Raw genomic sequence first — 19,984 nt, 5'->3', positions numbered from 1 at the left:
AGGGCAGCCTCCTGCTCCCCTGGGCTCACCCAGGCTGCCCAGGCAGGACTCAGCGGGAGGGGACAGAACTTCGGCTGCTCGGGGGACCACGGGGACCTGGCGAACAAGAGCAACAGCTCAGCTCAGTCTCCTCCCCTGGATCTCAGCCTCGGGAGTGGTTACCGCCCCTTTTCACGGATGCATAAACTGAGGCATCGTCACGTGGCCTGTGGGGTAGGGGCAGTCAGAATCGGACACCCTAACTGACCATTCAGAGGCTTCCATAGAAACCCTGAGTATCCCAGGGAAGGAAAAAATTTACCTTGCTTCTGGGACTCGGTTGGGGGAGCAGGGCGTGTGCACCCCACCTCCAGGCCCTGAACCCGAGGCCCGCCCCGCCCCCCAACCTGCCTCCAGCCCCCAGCCCCGCCCCGAGCCCCGCCCCGCCCCCTCGACTCCACTTCCGCCTGGGAGGAGCCTCCGCGCCCCTGCAGGTCTGTGCGCTCTCTCGCTCCGGGGCCCCCTCGGGAGCGAAGTCCCCCGGGTCCTACTGGTGGCCAAGATGGACCTCCCCCTCCCAAACCCCGGTTTGGACGGACACGTGGATCCGGGTCCTGGGAGGTGACAGAAGCCGGACGGGGCTGGCCGGGGAGGTGCCCCTCTGGCGGTGGCGGGTGTGAGGTGATCTCTGGCATCTCGAGCCATTGCAAGATCCAAATCGGCGGTCATGAGCTCGGGGGCCACCCCGCGGCTGCGCACGCTCCAGCGACATCTGGGGTCCCTGGAGGTAGGGGCTGGGGTTCCCGGCCCTGTCTGCCTGGGGCGGAGGTCCCATGAGCCAGGGGACACAGAGCTGAGTTCTGGGAGAGCCGGTCCGACGCCAGCTCCGACCCGCTGGGTGCCGGAGGTGGCCCGGAGGGGAGGGGACAGGTCAGTGTGACTTATGAACTGTATTTCAGCGTGCCCACACCACAGCCCTCACAGGGTTGATCAGTAACCCTCCCCCCAGGGCAGTTTGGGACTCTGTCCCCCTGGGGCTGTTTACTCTGAGGTATTGCAGTGGGTGTGGACACAAGGCTCACCCTGTCTCCCTCTCTCCTGGCCCAGGGCAGAGGCATGGAGCCAGTCAGCAGCCCTCTGACCACACATGTGCTGGACACGGCCTCGGGGCTCCCAGCCCAGGGCCTCTGCCTCTGGCTGTCCAGGCTTGAGGACCATGGGCAGCAGTGGACTGAGCTGAGGAAAAGGTAGGAGGTCTGGACAGCACAAGGCTGGCCCAAGCTCTGGCCTGGGACAGGAGCAACCCCAGCCCAGGACAGTGCCCCGAGTGCTGCTGGCAGAGCCCGCCCACCCCAGCACCTGCTCACTCCTGTTCCATGGGCTGTGCAGCCCAGCACAGCCAAATAGCGGAGGGGTGGGCACGTGGAGGTCAGAGGAGGACCTGAAAGGGTTTGAGGTCACCAAGCAGCATGCTGGGCACTGCGTTTGTCCTTTCACTCTGACAGCCCCCTGATGACCCCTTTACAGATGGGGAGACTGGGACAGCAAGAGACAAGGGACAGTTCACACCCTACCTGGTGGCGCCCAGCTCCTCACAGGCCTGGCTCGTACCCCGTGTTCCGCTCTGCGGGGGCGGCCCAGCCAGGCTGGTGTGGGCACTCGGCCAGCCCTGTGAGCAGGGAACAGACAGGCGCCCCATCTCAAGGGAGGCAGGCTCTGCTGGAGGTGGAAGTGGGGAGCTGGTCCCTGAGGGTCTCCTCCCTGTTCAGCCCCTCGTAAAAGCTGGATGTCTAGGTCCCATGTGAGGGTCAGCTGTGGTCTTGGAAAGACATGTGAAGTCCCCTGGGGGGCCATGTGGACCCATTCCCCAGCCGCCAACAGTGCTGCTCTGTGACCACAGGACAAACACACCTGAAGGCACAGCTGGGGGCACCGGGAGGCCTGGGCATGACTCCCCTGGGGTGTGATCAATATTGACCCAGATATTGAGTCGATATTGATCACGGGGATGACCCAGAGAGTGAGAAGTCCAGGTTACAGAGCAACATGAATACTGAAATCCACTGTACGTTTCTGTAAGTTTGTAAATGAGCACACCTAAGAGCAGAGGAAATCTGAGAAAGCGCAGACTAAAGCGAGTGATTACTGCTCGTGGGGTGATTGTGGGAGGCTTGCTTCTCCATACTGTGCAGCGGCTGCTCCAGAAGCCCAGGCCCTAGAGCCTGGGAGGGTCAGGCCAGAGGGGCGGCTGAGGCTGCGGGCTGTGGAGGCCCAGCGATCCTGGCAGGGGTGCACCTCTTCCCCTTCTACCCTCTCTAGCTACACCAACCCTGACGGCCGCTGCCCGGGGCTCCTGCTACCAGGCCAGATGAAGGCGGGCACCTACAAGCTGACCTTCGACACCGAGGGCTACTGGAAGCAAAGGGGGCAGGACAGCTTCTACCCTTACGTGGAGGTGAGGGCCAGCGGCTGGCTGGGAGGGTGGAGGCCCTCACCCCCAAGTCCTGCAGTGGCCAGCACCCCTCCCCTGTCTCCCAGGGCGGCGGGGGCAGGGTCGAGGGTGACTCAGCCCCTGTGGACACAAGTGGTGACCGGGCCCCATCCAGCTCACTGGTCCTAACCTTGCTGCCTCCCATTCACCTGGCCCCATCCAGAGTGGGCCCTTTGGGAAAACCTGGCAGGCCCAGGGGTTCCCCCAAGCCGAGTGCTTTCTCTGGAGAGGATTCAGCCTCGCCCACAGCCCTCCCCAGGTTTCCAGTTCACCACTGGGCTCTGGCTGGCCTGGGGCTCCTGGCTCTACCCTGGAACTAGACCCCTCCCACAGTCTGGGCCTCCAGCGTCTCCCTGGGAGTGCCGTGGTCAGGCCCTCAGCTCTCTCCTGGTGCCTCTGGTTCTCAGGTCGTTTTCACCATCACAGACGAGACCCACAAGTTCCACGTCCCCCTGCTGCTGAGCCCCTGGTCCTACACCACCTACCGAGGGAGCTGAGCGCTGCGGCCCCTGCGGCCACCCCCACCCTCCACGGTGGGCTCCGGGCTCCTGCGGGGACCTCTCGGGCCCCACTTCCTGAGGGAGGTTCTGGCCGCACCATGTCACCAGTGTCAGCTGAGACTCACACAACAATAAAGTTGGCGTGGGACCTGAGGGCTGCCGCGGTCACTGGGTAGAGCCCGGCTGGTGCTGGCCAGCCGAGGTGGGAGGGGCAGACGTGGGAGCTCTGGAGCGTCTCTGCCACGGCCGTGCAACAGGACACGCGGCGAACGCGAGAAGCCTTCATTTGCTGACCCGACGAACCCACACACACCTGTGTAAAAGGGGGTGCCGTGCAGGGAGGGGTCCTGGGTGGGGCTACGTTGGGGTGGCCACAAGTCCCGCGGGGCCCTGGCCCAGGCTCTGCCCCATCACAGCTGCTTCCAGGGGCCGGAAGCCCACGTTGTCCAGGGGGACCCCGAAGGCCTGGAGCTTCGCCTCGTAGGTGCGCAGCAGGTCGTTGTGGGCCTGTGGGGACAGGGCGGAGTCGGGGGCGGGGCCACAGGAGGGGCTACACCAAGGCTGACCCTCACTCAGGCCGCCCAGCTCATCATGGAGGGTGGGAGGGGCTGGAAGACCACACAGGGGCCTGGTGGCCGCCCCTGTCCCCGAGGAGCACAGGTCCGGGCAACACAGTTTCCAGCCCCTCCTCTGGAAAAGGGATGTTTTTAAAAGGGTGAATCTCATCGGTCAGCTGTAAGGGTTGGATGAGGCGAGGCCTGAGAAATGCTCCGCGCTGGACGTGACTTCACACCAAAGCTCCAAGGGCACCTCAGCCTCACCCTCACCAGGGAAAGGCCGTCGGGCCTGGAGTCGACAGCAAGTGGTAGAGCCATGGCCGAGCTCCAGAGGGACCAGGGAGGCTGGGCCTGGCTCTCTCCCTTCACCGGGCTGTGGGCTCCCGACAATCAGATGCAACCTGTGGGGACCCTCCCAAGAGCTGTGCAGACCAGCGGGTGGCCCCGATTTTGTGGGTACTAGTGCCAGGGTGCCAGGGCGGCCAAAGGAAGGGTCCAGATGGGCAGGTGAGGCTGGGGAGTGCCAAGGGAAGTCCCAGGCGGCAGGCACTGCCTTCACCTGTGGCTGCACAGCACAGGGCTCCCATGTGACATCCACCCCACAGAAATACGGGCACGTCTGAGTTACTCAGCTGCTCTTAGAGTCTGCAGGCAGCTCTGCGTCTGCATCCGCACGGGCAAAGCCCAGAGCCAGGGGCACTGTGGGAGGGGGGTGTGGTGCAGGTGCACGGCCTAGGCCTTTGGGTTCACGGGGCTCCTGGGGCTCCCAGGACAGATGGTGGGGTCAAGGCACTCACTGCCCTCTCCAACTGCGGGGAGCAGGGAACGGCATGCAGCTTTCAGCAGACGTACGAAGCATCAGATAAGGTTAGACTGGTAGCTGTCCCCTGCTTGGAGGGCTGTGGGACTTAATCGGGGATCAGAGGAGGCCCCTCCCATCACCCCAGAGGCCAAGTCCGATGGAGTAGGGGAGGAGCTGCTGGATGAGACCAGAGGTGCAACAGGCAGACCCTAAGAGGGTCACCTGGGTGGGGGCAGGCCACAGGCCACAGGGATGGTCCTGGGTGGGGACGTGCCCCGAGGGGAGGTGGGCCCCTCGCACCTTGCAGACTCGGGCCAGCTCGTACTGCAGGTCCTTGATGGTGCTGTTCTTCGACTCCAGGACGTCCTGCATAGAGTAGGGCAGGCGCGAGTTGGAGACATGTGTCTGGGCCAAGGCAGAGGCGGCATCTGGGGACTCTTGCTGGGACCCCAGCTGTCTGGGGAACAGCAGCCTGGCACATGGGGCGCTGGCCATGGGGAAAGGTCTCTAGGGAGAAGGGAGGCGGCACCGGCCTCTGGAAGTCAGAGAGGGGCAGGCCTGGCGGGTCCAACCAGGAAAGGCCAGAGCTGACCCACCCCCACCCTGGCCCAAGGGTGCTGCTGTGGGGACCCTTGTGTGCAGGCTTCTTAATCCCCTTGTTACCCACCCCCTCCAGTGATTCACAGCAATAGGCACCCAGCCAGAGATGGGCCCTGGCCCCAGGAGCACAGAGCGGCCGGCCCAGGCAAGGCCCTTCCTGTGCTCCTGAGTGCCCAGCCCCCCAACAGCCTGTCCCCGGTGACGCAGCACCCAGTGAGCACGAATGTGGGCACTCACTCGGCCTCCCCATCCCTTCCTTGGCCGGCCACCTGTCCATCCTGCCCCAGCCTTTCCTGCGGGTCCTGTGGGCTCTCAGAGCCAGTCTGCCCTGCCCAGAACCTTCCACGGTCCCCTGCCAGCCCCAAACCCGGGGGCACGGCTGACAGCTTCAGAGTCCCCCCACCCAGCTGGCAGCACATCAGGCCTCAGGTGCAGGCTGGCTGGGGGGCACGCAGCCTGCAGCTCTCAGCAGAGATGTGGAGGCCTCATGGGCTCACCCTCTGGGCCTCGGGGCAGTGTGAGCAGACAGCGTGCCCGGTCAGCCGAACTGCGTGGGGACACTGCCGGTGCCACTTCCCCAGATAACACACACCTCCCACCGATGCGACCACACCTGCTTCTCGGGGGAAGAACCCGTCTGCCCGCAGCCATCTACCACTGGGACAGGCCTCTGGGTGCAGACGTGGGGGCCGGCGGCACACCGCGTCTGTCTGCCGGTCCCCGTGGCCTGGCAGTGGCAGGTCGCCCAGCGTCCCTGGCAGTACCAACACCCCTCACCCCGCATCAACGTTCTGTGACACCCCCCAAAACCAGGTCCAGCTAACAGAGGGGCAAGGCCCGCTCCGGGTGAGAGTGGGCCCGCTGGGCACTGCCAGGCTTCCACCTGGTGGGTCCCAGGCAGCAGCAACCACTGTCCCGATGCCTCCGCTGACCCTGCTGGCCTGTGGCCTCATCTGTCTTGTCCACGGCTGTGCCCCGAGCCCAGGACAGTCCCGGCACAGAGTAGCCCCATGAATAACTGGGCCCAAGTGAGTGGGTGCTCCAGCCTCTTCCCAGAAGCACCTCCCTCCAGGAAGCCTTCCCCAGCAGCCTCGGCAAAGACCCAGCCCCGGCCCTGCTGCCCACAGCCAGAGCCGCATGCCCTGTGAGCATGCAGGACACTTGGCCACCCCAGGCCAGTGTCTGGGTCTGCCGCCAGAGGCCCACGGACCTCCCACCCAGAAGTGTGAGAGCGGCTGAGCCCCAGGGCCCGGCGGCTCCACTGAACCCGTCCTGAGAAGTGGAACCGGCTGTGGCCTCAGGGGCCCAAAGGCGCTGCAGCGAAGGGAGAATGGGCAATCTCAGACGAGAGAACTGCTGAGCGTGGGGAGCACCCCCAGGGACTGACCAGGGTTTCCCCTGGATAATCAGAGGCTGGGCACACTCAGGTCTCACCATGAGACAAGTGACCCCAGGCCACCTGGGGGGTAGGGGCAGGGGCCCCGTCCGGCCACCCCAGGAGCCCGTGTGGCGCCTACCTCCAGCTTGCGGGACACCAGGGTCAGGGCCGCGGGGTCCAAGTTGGAGGTGGCCAGCACCTCGTTGAGCTGAAGCTCCTTCTTCTCCACGGCCGCGCTGAGGGCCTGCAGCTTGCGCTCCAGGACCAGGTTCCGGAGGCCCGTCTTCTGCTGCACGTCCAGGATGGCCGCAGTGAACTTCCCGTAGAGCTCGTCCCGCTCCCGCTGCACCTGCAGGGACCCTCCCCTGAGCCACTCCTGCCGGGGGCCAGGACACGCCTCTCCCAGGGCCGGCCGTCCCCCAGGCCCACCAGGTGAGCCTGTCATCTGCACTGCCCGGACCCCCGCTCCCTGCAGCTGTCACCCCATGGAAAGCAGGAGGAGGCACCAGCTGGGCCCCCTCTAGGAAGGCATCTCAAGAAGCCAGCAGCACCTGGAAGGGAGCAGGCCACACAGAGGGGTCGGCTGGGCCCAACCCTGGGCTTGGGCAGTGGGCTCAGGTCAGATCTGTCCCTGGTCACACCATGTGAATCCAGGGCATCAAACTTGAGCAAGCAGCGCTTGGGGGTGGGGGCCCCAGATCCCAGACCCCATCCACGTGCTGGCATGGCCCTGGGGCCAAATGCCTGTCAGTCGATGAAAGTGCCTCTCATTTCCTAAGTCTGTTACTTTTAACTGCGCTATAAAAAAAAAAAAACCAAGATTGTAGAATCGTGGAGAGTGAGCAGCCCTAACCCCACCTGCAGGGGCTACCATGTCAACACCGGGTGCCTCCTTCCTCAGGCTGCCGCAGCCCGAGGAAGGCCCCTCTGAGGCAGCTGTGAGGATGCGCGTGGGTCTGCCGAGCTCACAGACACCCCTGCACTCTCAGGCGGCTCGCAGAGGTGGGAATGCTCTGCCTGGGCAGACCCTGCACACTGCTGGGGGGGCTCTCGGACTTGCTGGAAAGCTCAGAAAAGCTCCTTCTCCACAAGGCATGCTAGCAGCTTGAATTCCTGAGACCTGGTGCAGGTGAGAAGTGGCCCCTGGGGCATGTGGGGTGAGACTACCTCCAAGCGCACTCTGGGCAGATTCTCTCGGAAACCTAGATGGAAAGCTGGCCAGGAATTGACTTTCCTGGAGATGCTCACACAGCTGCGCAAAGATGAGCCACGATGCCAGGGACTGGAGTAGGGCTGCTGCGAGAGGGACGGGCTGCAGAAGCACCGGCGCTCGTGGGGCGGGGCCTGCCGGACATCTGGGGGCAGCACAGCAGGCAGACACAGGAAGCACTGGATGTACAGCCGGAAGCCACACCCTCACTGCAGTCACAAAAGGCGTCTGTGACAACCGCAACAGGCTGCAGGGGGACCCTGTCATTTTCCCCTGCAGATGAGGGTGCCGGGACATCTTCACAGCGCACACCTGAGAGTGCGGCACTGGAAACGTGTGTGTGCAGGGACCACACTGCTCGCTGGAGGGGCCAGGCTCCCTCCCTGTGTTTCAGAAGGCGGCCTTCGGGGCAGGTGGGCGAACGTGCCACAGGCCTCTGCCCCGAGACCTGCACACGCAGCTAAGAGCAGGCGGCGGGGCGCCGGGAGCCACTGGCTGCTCACCTGGACAAACCGTTGCTCCAGCACCTCGTGCTCCCACTGCAGGCTCTTGAGGTCCTTCTCAGTGACTTTCAGGCGGGCCTTTGTGCACTGGGGAGAGAGGAGGGTGGGGACGGAGGGCACTCAGGCTGCACCGCAGGCTCCGGGGAGACGACAAGGCCAACAGCAGTCACCAGAAAGAACCAGTTCACAGACACAAGGGCTCAGCCCCTCCAGGGAGGCTGGTGGGCACACCTGTCCCCTAGCACACACACGACTCAAAGTTCCCTCCAGGTCTCCAGTCACAGAAGAGAGACTCGGCCCCTCTCATGCGCTACGGCCCCGCCCAGCATGGGCATCCCCTCTCTTCTGAGCTGGGGAGTGGGGGCGGGGTGGAGGCGGTGGGGAATGCACGGCGCACCACCAGGATCTGCTTGTCCCGCTTGTGGTCGCCCAGCTTCCTCCGCATCTCGTTCATCTCCTCCCGAGCCTTGGTCAGCGGCTCCGCCAGGCGCCGGTTCTGTGAGGACACCTCCTGCATCTCCTTCTCCAGGTGCTCCTCCTTCTTCCGCATGTCCTCCATCTGCTCCTGGGGGCCAGGGCGGGGGCGGCTCAGTGAGGGGGGCGCCGGCTGAGCTCACGACCGAGATATCCTGTGCTGCAGGGCGCAGACTACCCGGACCTGTTTTGTGTGTGCACACACTGTTCTGCACAATCTTAACAGGCTCCGAACCTTCTAGGAATGGAGGTTCCACGGGGTCAGGCTGCGTGCAGGATGCCCAGAAAGGCATTCCCCCTCGTGGAGACTCCATCCCTGCCAGCACCTGGTGACAATGGCGCCACCCATGCCACACCTGCTGGGCTCCCACCAGGGCCCTGAGCCTTCAGCCACCAGAGCACGCACTGGCCTAGTAACCCCTACCCTACGTTAGGGGGACAGCCCGTTTTCAGCCACAGGCACAGATGAGGTTATGCTACCCGGGACTTCCAATCAAGGACAGGCAGGGTAGCATCAGAGCCACTGGGGCGAGGGTCGGGGCGGGGGTCTGCTGGGCCGCACCTTGAGGGAGGTGATGAGGGCCAGGTTGTTGAGGGTGATGTCGTTGTAGTAGTTCTTCATGTCGGTGAAGGCCTCCTCGTGCCGCTGCATCAGCGTGCTGATCTGGCCGTTCTTCCTCTCCTCCACCTCGTGGATCTCGGTCTTCCTCCGCAGGTCCAGCTCGTCCCTGAGCATCTTCATCTTCTTGTCGTACTTGGCCTCGATCTCTGCAAGGCAGAGCACACGCAGCAGCTCGGCGGCGAGCGGCCAGCGGGGCCGAGGCTGCCAGAGAACGGGGCTACGTCATGGAGTGGCTCTCCTGGTGCTCAGGGGCCACACGCCCCACACCACACATCCGCTGTCCTCTCCCCTGGCAGCCGCTGCTGCTCAAGCCCTGCAGGGGGAACCCGGTGGATGAGTGGCCTCACGTCCTAGTGGTCACTGGCCATGACCCGTGCGGCCCCCCAGTCACAGCTCGGAGCGTTGTGGCTAAACCAGACGGACCTCCTCAGGCCAGGAGCCGTGAGGAAGGCTGAACAGCGACCCCTGCCCCTAGTCCCTGGTCTGGGCCACGAGTAGGGATGTGGGCGGGACCATCGCCTCCCCCAAGGACATGGAAGTAACTTGTTCTGGGATTCTGAGTGTCCATCAGCCGTGGCACTGACCACACCCTCTCTCCTGGCAGGGCTGGGCCGCAGTGACCTGGCCCAACAGCCCTGCAGTGATGAGCCCTGGAGGGGGGTCACTTTCTTCCGGGCACTCACCGCGCACTTGCCTCTCGAAGTCGTTGCGCATCCTGGTGATCTCCTCTGTGTGCTTCTGCAGAGGCCGAAACAGGTGTGTTACCAGGCGACAGAGAGAGGCGGCCCCCTAGGGCCAGTCCTGCCCTCACTGTTACAGAGAGCCCAGCCCCGTGGACCTGTCTGTAAGCTCGTGGGACGTGCCCACAGTGACAGGCTTGGTGACAGCCACATGCCACAACTCACTTCCTTTGGCTGCAGTCAGCTCTGAGCTTCAGAAAATGGCAACAGACCTTCCCAGCGCTGAGTGTGCCGACCCCTCACCTGGCTTACCTGCAGGCTAGACAGCTGTGGCCGTGTCTACACACACCTGCAGGCTCCCCAGGCGCCTGCTCAACTACTCTAGCTGTGGCTTGGAGCAACATTAAAAATTACTTCAACAGATGACTATTAAAAGTCTGAATAAGAAGTGTTAATTGTTTTTATAGCAGTATTTTTACACAAAAGGGAACTCTGACCACACAGCTAATGAGGCCTTGGGTAAGTGCACAGTCTCATGTCACTGAACGTGCTGGAAACCAGCCTGATATGTGCCTGTGTCAGGAGAGACCAGACCATTCATGAGGGCCCAAACTCTAGCACCCTCAGACTTTACTGCAAACTCTGAAGTTTTATAGTTTCTTTCCAGGTCCAGTAGAGGCTGGGCTGCCTTCACATGAGACAGGTGTGCTCACAAAGTCTTCTCGACCTGCAGCCAGGAAGAACCTGTGAACGCCAAGGTCAGACACACCCTCCCTCTGCCCAAACCCTCCACAGGCTCCCTGACGCAGCCAGGGTCAGAGCCCAGGCCTCCTGTGGCTTCTCAGGCTAAGCGCAGCTCCAGCCATCACACCGGCCCCTCCCCATCAGCCCCAATTTGTCAGCCCTCCCCAGAGATGAGAACAGGGCCTGGCACCTGGCGGGCCCTCAGCAAACAAATGCCAACCCCACCTGGAGCCCCCACCAGCCTCCCTCAGAGTGGACCAAAAGGTCTCAGAAGTGGGCCAGGTGATCATGAGCCCAGCTTGCAGGACAATCTGCCATGGACAGCTAGGGACTGGTGTGCGGGATACGGTGACGGTCTGTGTTTCCAAATGCACCTGACGTGCATCTGGGGGAGCAGGTGGGTGTCAGGTGTCAGCAGCGCGCACAGAGGAGCCCTGAGTGGGATCTTCCTCGTTTCGATTTGTCGCTCAAGCCTGACACAGGATTCTGTACTTCGCCCCAAAGTGGGCCTGCTTGGCTGCAGGCTTTTTTAAAAAAGTATTTCAATTAACTGCCAAACTGCGGGAGATTTTAAACAGAAGTGTGAACTCCCAGTCACTGTTGACCACTCAGGCATGCGCGCGCTGCCCAGGAGCCGGTGCCGGGACCCACCAGCCGCAGGTTCTTCACCACCACCTCGCTGGCCAGCTCCTGCTCCTTGAGCTCCACCTTCAGCGCCCGCATGTCCTTGCGCAGCGCCCCCTCCTGCGTGCGGTGCTCCTTCTGGGCCAGCTTCATGGCCACGGTGCCCTCCGCCTTCATCTCCGTCAGGTTGTTCTGGTGCTCGTACAGCAGGTGCTTCACCTTCTGCTTGTAGACCTGCAGGCAGGAGAAGCACGGCCTGCACACACATGCTCACCTGCCCCCCTGCTCACCTGCACACCCACGCTCACCTGCTCCCCTGCACACACACGCTCCCCTGCACACACACGTTCACCTGCCCCCCTGCTCACCTGCACACCCACACTCACCTGCTCCCCTGCACACACACGCTCACCTGCCCCCCTGCACACCCACACTCACCTGCCCCCCTGCTCACCTGCACACCATGCTCACCTGCCCCCCTGCTCACCTGCACACCCACACTCACCTGCTCCCCTGCACACCCATGCTCACCTGCTCCCCTGCACACCCACACTCACCTGCCCCCCTGCACACACACGCTCACCTGCTCACCTGCTCCCCTACACACCATGCTCACCTGCATGCATATAATCTTTTGTTTAAAAAATACCTTCAGGTTCCCAATGTAAAGGACCCAAAGGGCTATGACCCCTCCTCAAGCAAGGAGAGAACATGCCTCCCACCCCACCCAGCATCTCAGCAGTGGCCCCAGAGGGACAGGCAGGCTGCCCCACTCACCTTGATCTCCACTTGGTGCCTCTCCTCGGCCTCCTCCATCTCCCGGTCCTTGTTCCGCAGCTCAGCCTTCTTCTCCTCCAGCTGCCTCCGAGTGATCTCCCAGAAGGTGTGGATCTTGTCCCGCTCCAGCTGGAAATAGTTGCGCTCCTCCCGCTCTCGGTCTAGCTCCTCCCGGATACGGGCAATATGCCCCTCCACCTGGGGGCAGAACAGAGCCCTCCAGGGACCCGCCAGGCCCACCCACTTGGGGGGTGCCTGGAGGAGAGAAGCAAGCAAGAGACAGGGAGGGGCCGCTCTCATCTGAAAACACGTGAAAGACGAAAGCGGCAGAGATGGTGCTGGGCAGGCTTCAGGGCAGGACACGCTGAGCAGAGAGCAACAATCTGATCTGGCCACTCATCATACGATTACATATTTTCATCCATTCCTGGGAACTTATACTGAGGTCATTTCTCAAAAGAACATAAGCGCTTTCTCCTTGAAGATATTAGCCACACCATTATTAAAACAGTAACATTAAAAAAGAAATAATCTAAGATGATTTTAAATACAGAAATGGTTGCAAATTAGCCTCAATCAACTAGAAGATTATACACACCAAATATACCTATGAGGGGGGACCCAAAAAAACCTGGAATTATCTTCTGGAGGGTGAACCCCTTGTTCCATAGTCCAGGCTTCCCCCGATAGGCAAGTGTCCCAGGACCCCATCTGGATCAGTGCACCTGCTGGCGTCATTGTGAGAGGCTGCATTCAGCGGCACTGAAGTTTTTCTGAAGACTCTTTCCATGTGTTTATCCATTTCATGATGGGTGATCGATAAGCGTACCTACCCACACTGCGCTGACTGTTCAGCAGGTTTTGACTAAAAACTGCCGTGAGCCCTGTGCCCCACCCTCCCTATTCACCCGAGCTCACCCAGAGTGACTTCTTCTGTTTCCCTGGAAAAAATGTCCTCGAAGGGAAACAATTTGCTGACGTGGAAGAGGTGAAACAAAAAACAGCAGAAGCACTAAAAGGCGAGTTTAAAAACTATGTTGAGCGGTGAAAAAAGTCTCAACAGGTGCACTGCATCGAATGGAGAGGGCTATGAAGGCGACCGAAGTTTAAACACATAAGGACAAACGCACAGTTTTTTATACATAAATTCTGGGTTTTCTTGGGTCCCCTTCATAGATATGAAAATGACATGGCAGCATAAAGACATTCAGAAAATGATGCTGAATGCTGAGTGATCATTCACCTTTAAAGATATATGTTAAGCAAAAAATGTATAGAACCAGTAGACCCTTAACAGTGAAGAGAGGTCTGGTCTGGAGCCAACTGTCCATCTGCAAACAGGGTTAACAAAAATTTTAAAAACCAAACAAATAGAACAGACTCCTGAGATCTCCTGAGTGCACCTGAGCCGCTGGCTGTAGCATGTCCCTATGCTGACAGCCCCTCCCCAGGGGACCTGGGGTGAGGGCCCAGGCGGGGTTGGCCCCTGAGAGGGAAACACAGACCCCAGCCTGTGACCAGGGCCCATGCAGATGACGGCACCTCCACGTCACAGACCTTTAGCGTCACTCAAACAGTCTAAACCAAGCTCCTACCTGCTATGACTGTCTCACGGAATGTGATTTTGCCATCACTCATTACATAGATTTTTTTAATAAACATTCAGATTTCTAGATTCCCTTTAAAAATCAGTAAACAGACAGCCCTGGGCCCGATGCCCACAGGGTAACCACCCAGCGACCTGCCTGCAGCTGCCCTGTCCCTCATGCCTGCCTGGACCCAGGACCCTGGGCGCTTCCGAGGGGTCTGTCCCTGCCCCTGCAGACTGACACCCGGCATGTCAGCGCTGCCTCCACAGGGACCAGAAGTAAACAAGGAGGTAAGAGGCGGCCCAGCTGTTGGGGTGACGTGGTGTGTAGCCCAGTGATCTTCCCAAAACGCAAACTGCACCTTGCCGCCCTCTGCGGAAACTGCTCACAGGTCCCCCACACGTAGCAAGTCCTCACTTAACTCCCTTGGAGGGTCTGCAGCCCCCCGGGAAACGAGGTGTAAGGAAGCCGACCCCACCACTGGCCACTGACAGACAGGAGCTACGTCCCTTGGGCATCTCCCCAACAAAACGCTCCTCCAGGGCCTGACTGAAATAAAACCACTCGTCAGCCCTAAAGCCCTTTGCTCAACACCCCACTTCAGTCCTCGTGACCCTGGCGGTTTGCTTTGTGTTTATTTTCCATCCTACAACTACTTACAGGAAGGCAGGGTGGCTGACAGCAACGCCCGGTGACTCAGAGCCCCAAGGCAGACGGGCCAGCCGCCACCGGAGACTCGGAGACTCGGAGGCCGCTCGGGCGCCAGTGCATCTCATGATTTGCCACATGCTGCCGCTTTCAGGAGCCTTTCAATTAAAGCTGTAATTATACAGCTATGTTCTCTAGCCCTACCTTCATTAACATGGACAAGTGCTTCAAATAATTCCTATGTTTAATGGTAAATAAAATAAACAAGAATACTATATATTCATCCACTATGATAACAGCTCTGTAACCATCAGGTGCACAAAAGGGTAAGATTGAAAGAAAATACAAAAGAATCTACATAGTTTTTATATCAGAAAAAAAACACATCCTTCCCAATTCCTACCACACCATAAAAAAGCTCTTCAATGGCTGGGTTGCATTTTTTTTTAATATGCAGTGTGCTTGAGTGACAGCTTCGGCACCAGTGGGGGCTGTGGAGATGGGGCGGGTGTGCTGGTTGGGACGGAACTGCTGGCACCGACAGGAGGGCAGCACGAGGGGCGCAGCCCTGGCAGGGGTCCAGACAAGGGATGGGACAGCAACACCCACCCGCCCTGCCCCGGGCTGGGCCCAGGGCCCAGGGCCGCTCACCTGCTCCTTGTTCATGTCCTCCGGAGCGAGCCCGTCCACAATCGGGGTACCTCTGCCTTTCCCTTTCTTCTTGGGCGCCTTCGGTTAAAGAAGAGACGCTCGGGTAAGCGGGGCTCTCCTGTAATGGCTCTGCTTTCCGGCTGGCTGGTTCCCTCCGGGGTCCCTGTCTCCCCCCACCCCTCGTCCGCAGCACTCACTCTACCCTAAGGTTCCCCACCCTCTCCCCATGTGTTCTCGCTGACACCTTTGGAGGAGAAATCTTCCTTTTCAGAACATTTTCTCCCTCATAAAGGATGGGCGGGAACTCGACCATGTGCACTTCCTGATACAGGGCAGATCCCCGGCCCACCCGTGTGGACGCGAAACCCACGTGGCCTCGAGAAGAAGAACCCCGGGACGAGTGTCAAGTGCTGCCGTGTGGCGACAGTGTTTGGGAACCACCACAGAGAAGCCTGCAAGAACCTTCCACAAGTGCTGGGAGAGGCGCCTCCGTGGCAACGACCAGACACGCGCGAACGAGGCTTTCTTTCTTCCAAATACAAAACTGCGGAGCACCTGGCCAGGGCGCGGGCGCCAGCGTGGGCGCTGAGTCCGCGGTTCGCTCCGACTACTCTGGCGACACGCCCCCTTTTACCCAGGAGACGCGAGAAGCCTCCAGCCCGCCCCCTGCCCCGCGTGACTGAAGCGGACGCTGTTTCCAAACCCTCGCTGCTCTGAGGGGTCTGTGTCCCTTGCTTGTCTGCGTCTACGGGTCTCCGGGACAACTTGTGATTACAAAAACTTGTGTGGAAATCTTAGAAAGCATAGAGAAGCAAAAAGAAATAAGGAAAAGCATGCCTAAACCCCTCAAGCTAGTGATAGGCAGAAGTATTTTGGCGGCCTTCTCGCAGTTGATATTCTAAGACCCACGCACCGCAATCTTCACTCCTAACCACTAATCCCTGTACGCCACGAAGCCCACCCACCAGAGGCCCCTTTCCGCTCGGCGTCTGGGACTCTCACAGCCAACCGCAGGGCTCCCCACGGAGACAGCGTCCCCACAGCTCCCTGCCTGGAAACTGAGTTACTGCCAACTCCTGAAGGGGGGCGGGGGCAGCTGAGGGCCCCATTACACGCGGACAGACGAGGCCAGGCTCTGCCCGGCGCTGCCGTGGGCACGGGACCTGCCGAGGACCCCCTGAGGTCGAGGGCCCTGCAGCCCACGCAGAGCCTGGAGGTCCTCGGGTGTGCCCTGCACCCCAGGCCCCAGGAAAACCCCAGGCTCTGACTGAGCCTCCCGCTCCGGGAAGGCTCTCTGTTCTGGACACATGGGATCTGGGCCCTGGGAGGCTGAGTGGGCGAGGGCCTACGACCGCCCGGCGAGCACAGGACCCTGGAGCCCAGGGCTCTCAGCTACGAGCGCCGGCGGATGCGGGACTCGCGGCGACCCAGACTCTCCCTCCCCCGTGCACGCTCCCCGCGGAGCACCAAGTTCTCCGTTCCGGGAACCCAGTGCCCCAGGCCCGCCTCAGGGTCTCTGCGCAAGGCCGGCCCCGGTGGTCTGGCCGGCCCCGGTGATCTGGCCGGCCCCGGTGATCTGGCGGGTAGGGGCCTCACCATGGCTGCAGGCGTCTGAGCCAGCCGCGACCCACAGACTAAAGCGCCCGCCCGCCGGAAGCTGTGCCGTCTCCCAGCAACCGCTGGGCGGTCCCGCGCGAAGTATCGAAGATTCTCGCGAGATTACGCCCGCCGCGGCAGGCCCTGACAACAACAGGAGTGAGTCCCCAGCAACGCGCCCAGGGCAGGGGCAGGGTTGCCACGTAGGTCTCGCCCGCAACCGGGCATCATCACACACTTGATCTCCCCGACACCCCGAAACGCGTTTCCTCGTGGGACGGACGTGTACGTCGCCGGCCTCCTCCGCCGTTTCGTCCACTTCTTACCTACAGCACCTGGCGCAGGTGCTCAGCAAAGAAGCCTTCAGTGAAGGAGGGGACGAGGAATTATGCAGTTTAGATTCAAATTTGGGCTGATACTCAGCCCCTGAGACTCACCCCACCTGGCCCACCTTCGAAGATTCCTTCCCTGCCGGTCTGGAGATTCACGAACCTTCAGAAGGAAACAAACGTGAGAAATCTCCAAAGTTTTGAAATCAGCAGGTATCCCCTCCACGAAGGTAACCTGCCCTGCCTGGAGAGGCCGCCTCTGTGGCCCCCTGTTCTCAGGGTGAGGAAACACTAGAAACCACCGCCAGAGGATTCCAGACAGGCTAAAAAACAAAAGTTATCAGGCTCCTACCCTAACCATGTTGCAATTTCAAAAGCGAATTTCCGGCCCCAAACACTACACTATTACCCGTACGTATCGCTCTGTGTCACCCAGAAGGCTAAGCGTTTGTCACAAGCAAGTGCCCATCTTCACCCACTGTTTATGGTCTTTTTCTCTACACTCTCAACTTTAGGATCTTCCTAATTAGTGGTTTTGCAGACATTTCCATCTGCTTGGAGATGAGGGGTCCACCGTCCATCCCCTCCCCCTGGAGAGCTTCACTGGGGACAGAGTGGCAATCATGAAGATGGGTTGGATCAGGCTGCACCACCCAGGGAGAAACATGCCTCATTTGCTCTTGATCTCTGGCCTTTAGATATCCCCCCGGGAGCAGGGATCTGAGAGCCACCCCGATGAGCCAGAGGAGCTTCCTGCTTGCCCAGCCAAGCCCTGACTGTTCTTGCAGCGGAGCAGCCAGTTGAAAGGGCTGCATTGACCCAGCTTGCACAGAGCTGTGATTTATTTATAGCAGTCCCCGAGGCCTTTGTGAGGTCTGGTCCTGCCACTGAGCCGGGGCAACCGAGACCTGCGCCTCTGTGCCAGACACCACTGGCCTGAGAGACATCTCCTCCTCCAGGGCCAGGCCTCCTAGAGGGAGCTTGGCAGGCAAGGCGGTGCAGCTGGGTATCACAACGGGGTGATTATTATTATTTAACACTTAATTTACAGGCCCAATATGCTAGGTGCCTCATGCTGATTGGTTTTTCTTTTAGAAGTCTGGCTCAGAATCCTGAACTAAATAAAAGCATTAACAATAATTCCTTTCAGCAAAAAAGGGCAAGAATTAGCTCAGGATACCCAGACAGGGTGTTCATTTGTCACAAGCCCACAGTGTCATCAGCACGGGCTGCAGAGATGAATAGTGTATGGGCCCCGGACTCCTGACAAGGCCCAAGCAACCTCCTCTTTTCATGTTGATTTCAGTTCTGGTTTTTTGGAAAGAGTCTTTTCTTCACATGCGTGGCTTAAATCACTTACTCAGCATCACATTGTGAAACTTGGAAATCCAGATACATAGCGTCTGAGTTTTTTTTTTGCAAAATCCCAGAATCGATGTTAATAATCAAATCTCTGATATGTCACCTAACATTGGCTCATCCTAAGGCCCACTTACCTGGTCGGTCAGGTAAACTGCCTCAAGCCACTGCATCAGCCAGGTGGATGCCTAGATATTAGGACAGCAGAGTGCTTAGGACTGTACTCTCTTTTAGAGACAGGTAGTGAAGTAATTAGCTGTGAGAGGACATAAAGTGTGTAAGATTTGCTTTGCATTGGAAGGAGGCTTTGAGAGTAAAGAAACAAGACCTGCCATGAACTGACCATCACTGAGTCCGAGCGATGGGTAAATGAAGGTTAATGGTGTTATTCTCTCTACCTTGGTTTGAAAATGTTCTTTAGAAGGACTGAAAGTGAACACTGGCCTCTGGATGCCTTTGACAAGAGGCCCTCAGTATACATTTACCATCCTGCAAACAGGGATAATTATTAAACAATTACTGTTACAGTTACTGTGGCTGCATAACAGGTTATACCCAAAATACAGTGGCTTAACAGGCTCGCATACCTGTTTTGCTCATTAATCTGCAGCTAGACCAGGACTAGGTGGAGACAGCTCACCCTAGCTCCAGATGCCACCCCGCAGAGAGCAGGAGCTCCAGCACCTGGGGCTTCCTCACCCAGGGAGCCTTGGCTCCAGGGGTGCCTTCTCAGAGACAGCTGGGTCCTCCTTATGACCCAGCCTTGGAAGTCACAGAGCACCCCTCTGGCCACATGCTATTGACCAGAGCAGTCACACCCCTTGCCCAGCTTCAAGCAGAAGGAATCAGATGGGAGTGTCTTGCTCAGAGGGGGGTATTCTAGAAGACATGTGGGATGAGAAATAAGGCTCCGGCCATTTTGAGAAAATGCCATGCGCCACCCCAGCAGCCGGTGCCCACCTGCTGCCCACACCACCCACCCTGTGGCTCCCTTACCTCCCTGAGAGGACAAATTCTCCACCTCTTGGGATGGCACAGGGACAGGGCGCATGCGAACCATAGGGGTGAGGCCTAGTGGGTCATGACGTCATTTTAGACAGTTTTAAATAGCAGTTTTTTGTTTTCATTTGTTTTGTAAACTACAGGAAAATGAGAAAAGTATTAGCCTAGCTCGCTGACTGCCAGAGTCTCAAAGGCCTTGGGATCCCTGTGACGGGGGTTAGGCTGCGCAGTGCGGGCTGCATGACCCAGCCGCCTGCCTTTCCTGGAGGGGGGGGGGGGTAGGGGAGCTTGCCTGCAAACATCACGTTCATACCCACCTCCCTCCTCTGCGGGCCTTTTCCACACCCGGCTGGGAACAAACTCTCTCTGAAGTTTTCTCTGGTTTGGTCTGGTTTTGTAAGAATGCAGACGCTGAGCGTGGATTCGGGTCTTCTGGCTTTCACTGCCTGGCTGGGCATTGTGGATCAGGCTGCCTGCCTCTGCTCAGCTTCTTCCCCTGGAAAACGAGGTACCGTCTTCTTAGCGTTGCTGAGAGGGTTGAGATACTGAGCTCAGAGGGCTTGTGTGCGGGGCCGCGCAGCGGCCGCGCTGGGAAGTGGGACTGGAAGAACGGTTCTGTGTGCTCCCCGAGCCCAGACCCTGCCTTCCTTCCCGGGAGCTGGCTTCCTCCCCATCCTCTCGCTCCTACGTCCTTGCCTCCCATCCCCCAGCGACGACCCCTCCGACTTCCCCATTAAACGCTCTCGCCCCTACCTCCACCCCCAGTGTTTCTTCGTAACATTTATTACAACATGCAATTCTATGTTTAAGGGCCCTAGGCTGTAGGCTCCACCTTTGCCTCTCCTTGTGCGAAGCGCGGGCTCGTAGCT

The 19,984-nt window shown here is 59.7% G+C and overlaps 2 protein-coding genes across 6 annotated transcripts; one reads left to right on the top strand and one right to left on the bottom strand.

Annotated features, from left to right (window-relative positions):
- Window positions 1-19,468, bottom strand: GAS8 (growth arrest specific 8). 5 transcript variants are annotated; one of them, XM_045819226.1, is made up of 12 exons: window positions 16,426-16,474; window positions 14,830-14,907; window positions 11,942-12,139; window positions 11,192-11,398; window positions 9,800-9,854; window positions 9,057-9,262; window positions 8,418-8,585; window positions 8,021-8,107; window positions 6,447-6,656; window positions 4,630-4,695; window positions 3,284-3,477; window positions 1-96 (listed from the first exon to the last, which is right to left on the bottom strand). In XM_045819226.1, exons 1-11 carry the CDS (start codon window positions 16,426-16,428, stop codon window positions 3,328-3,330), a joined length of 1,428 nt encoding a protein of 475 aa, XP_045675182.1. In that variant the 5' UTR covers window positions 16,429-16,474; the 3' UTR covers window positions 1-96; window positions 3,284-3,327. The 5 variants fall into 5 exon arrangements, with proteins under 5 accessions (XP_045675182.1, XP_045675183.1, XP_045675184.1 ...); XM_045819227.1 differs by lacking the exons at window positions 1-96; window positions 16,426-16,474 and adding exons at window positions 16,863-16,917; window positions 19,433-19,468 and having other exon boundaries at window positions 3,231-3,477; XM_045819228.1 differs by lacking the exons at window positions 1-96; window positions 16,426-16,474 and adding an exon at window positions 16,918-17,030 and having other exon boundaries at window positions 3,231-3,477.
- Window positions 611-3,123, top strand: LOC123806185 (5-hydroxyisourate hydrolase-like). Its single transcript, XM_045819230.1, has 4 exons — window positions 611-766; window positions 1,087-1,226; window positions 2,299-2,434; window positions 2,878-3,123. The coding sequence occupies exons 1-4, from the start codon at window positions 707-709 to the stop codon at window positions 2,965-2,967; spliced, it is 426 nt and encodes a 141-aa protein (XP_045675186.1). The 5' UTR covers window positions 611-706; the 3' UTR covers window positions 2,968-3,123.
- Window positions 19,469-19,984: the final 516 nt, after the last annotated feature.

This window comes from Phyllostomus hastatus, unplaced genomic scaffold (assembly GCF_019186645.2).
Source record: "Phyllostomus hastatus isolate PE091 unplaced genomic scaffold, TTU_PhHast_1.1 phas_scaffold_345, whole genome shotgun sequence".
NCBI classification, from domain to species: domain Eukaryota; kingdom Metazoa; phylum Chordata; class Mammalia; order Chiroptera; family Phyllostomidae; genus Phyllostomus; species Phyllostomus hastatus.
This window is presented reverse-complemented; position numbering and strand designations above follow the sequence as displayed.

Bases quoted from the DNA above. Each gene is read 5' to 3' on its own strand.
- GAS8 (XM_045819226.1), bottom strand. The intron at 6,657-8,020 runs GTGAGCAGCCAG...GGGTCCCTGCAG, and splicing joins TGGAGCAACGGTTTGTCCAG to GTGCAGCGGGAGCGGGACGA. The intron at 3,478-4,629 runs GTGCGAGGGGCC...CTGTCCCCACAG, and splicing joins AGCTGGCCCGAGTCTGCAAG to GCCCACAACGACCTGCTGCG.
- LOC123806185 (XM_045819230.1), top strand. From the start codon at position 707: ATGAGCTCGGGGGCCACCCCGCGGCTGCGCACGCTCCAGCGACATCTG. The intron at 767-1,086 runs GTAGGGGCTGGG...CTCCTGGCCCAG, and splicing joins GACATCTGGGGTCCCTGGAG to GGCAGAGGCATGGAGCCAGT. The intron at 1,227-2,298 runs GTAGGAGGTCTG...TACCCTCTCTAG, and splicing joins TGGACTGAGCTGAGGAAAAG to CTACACCAACCCTGACGGCC.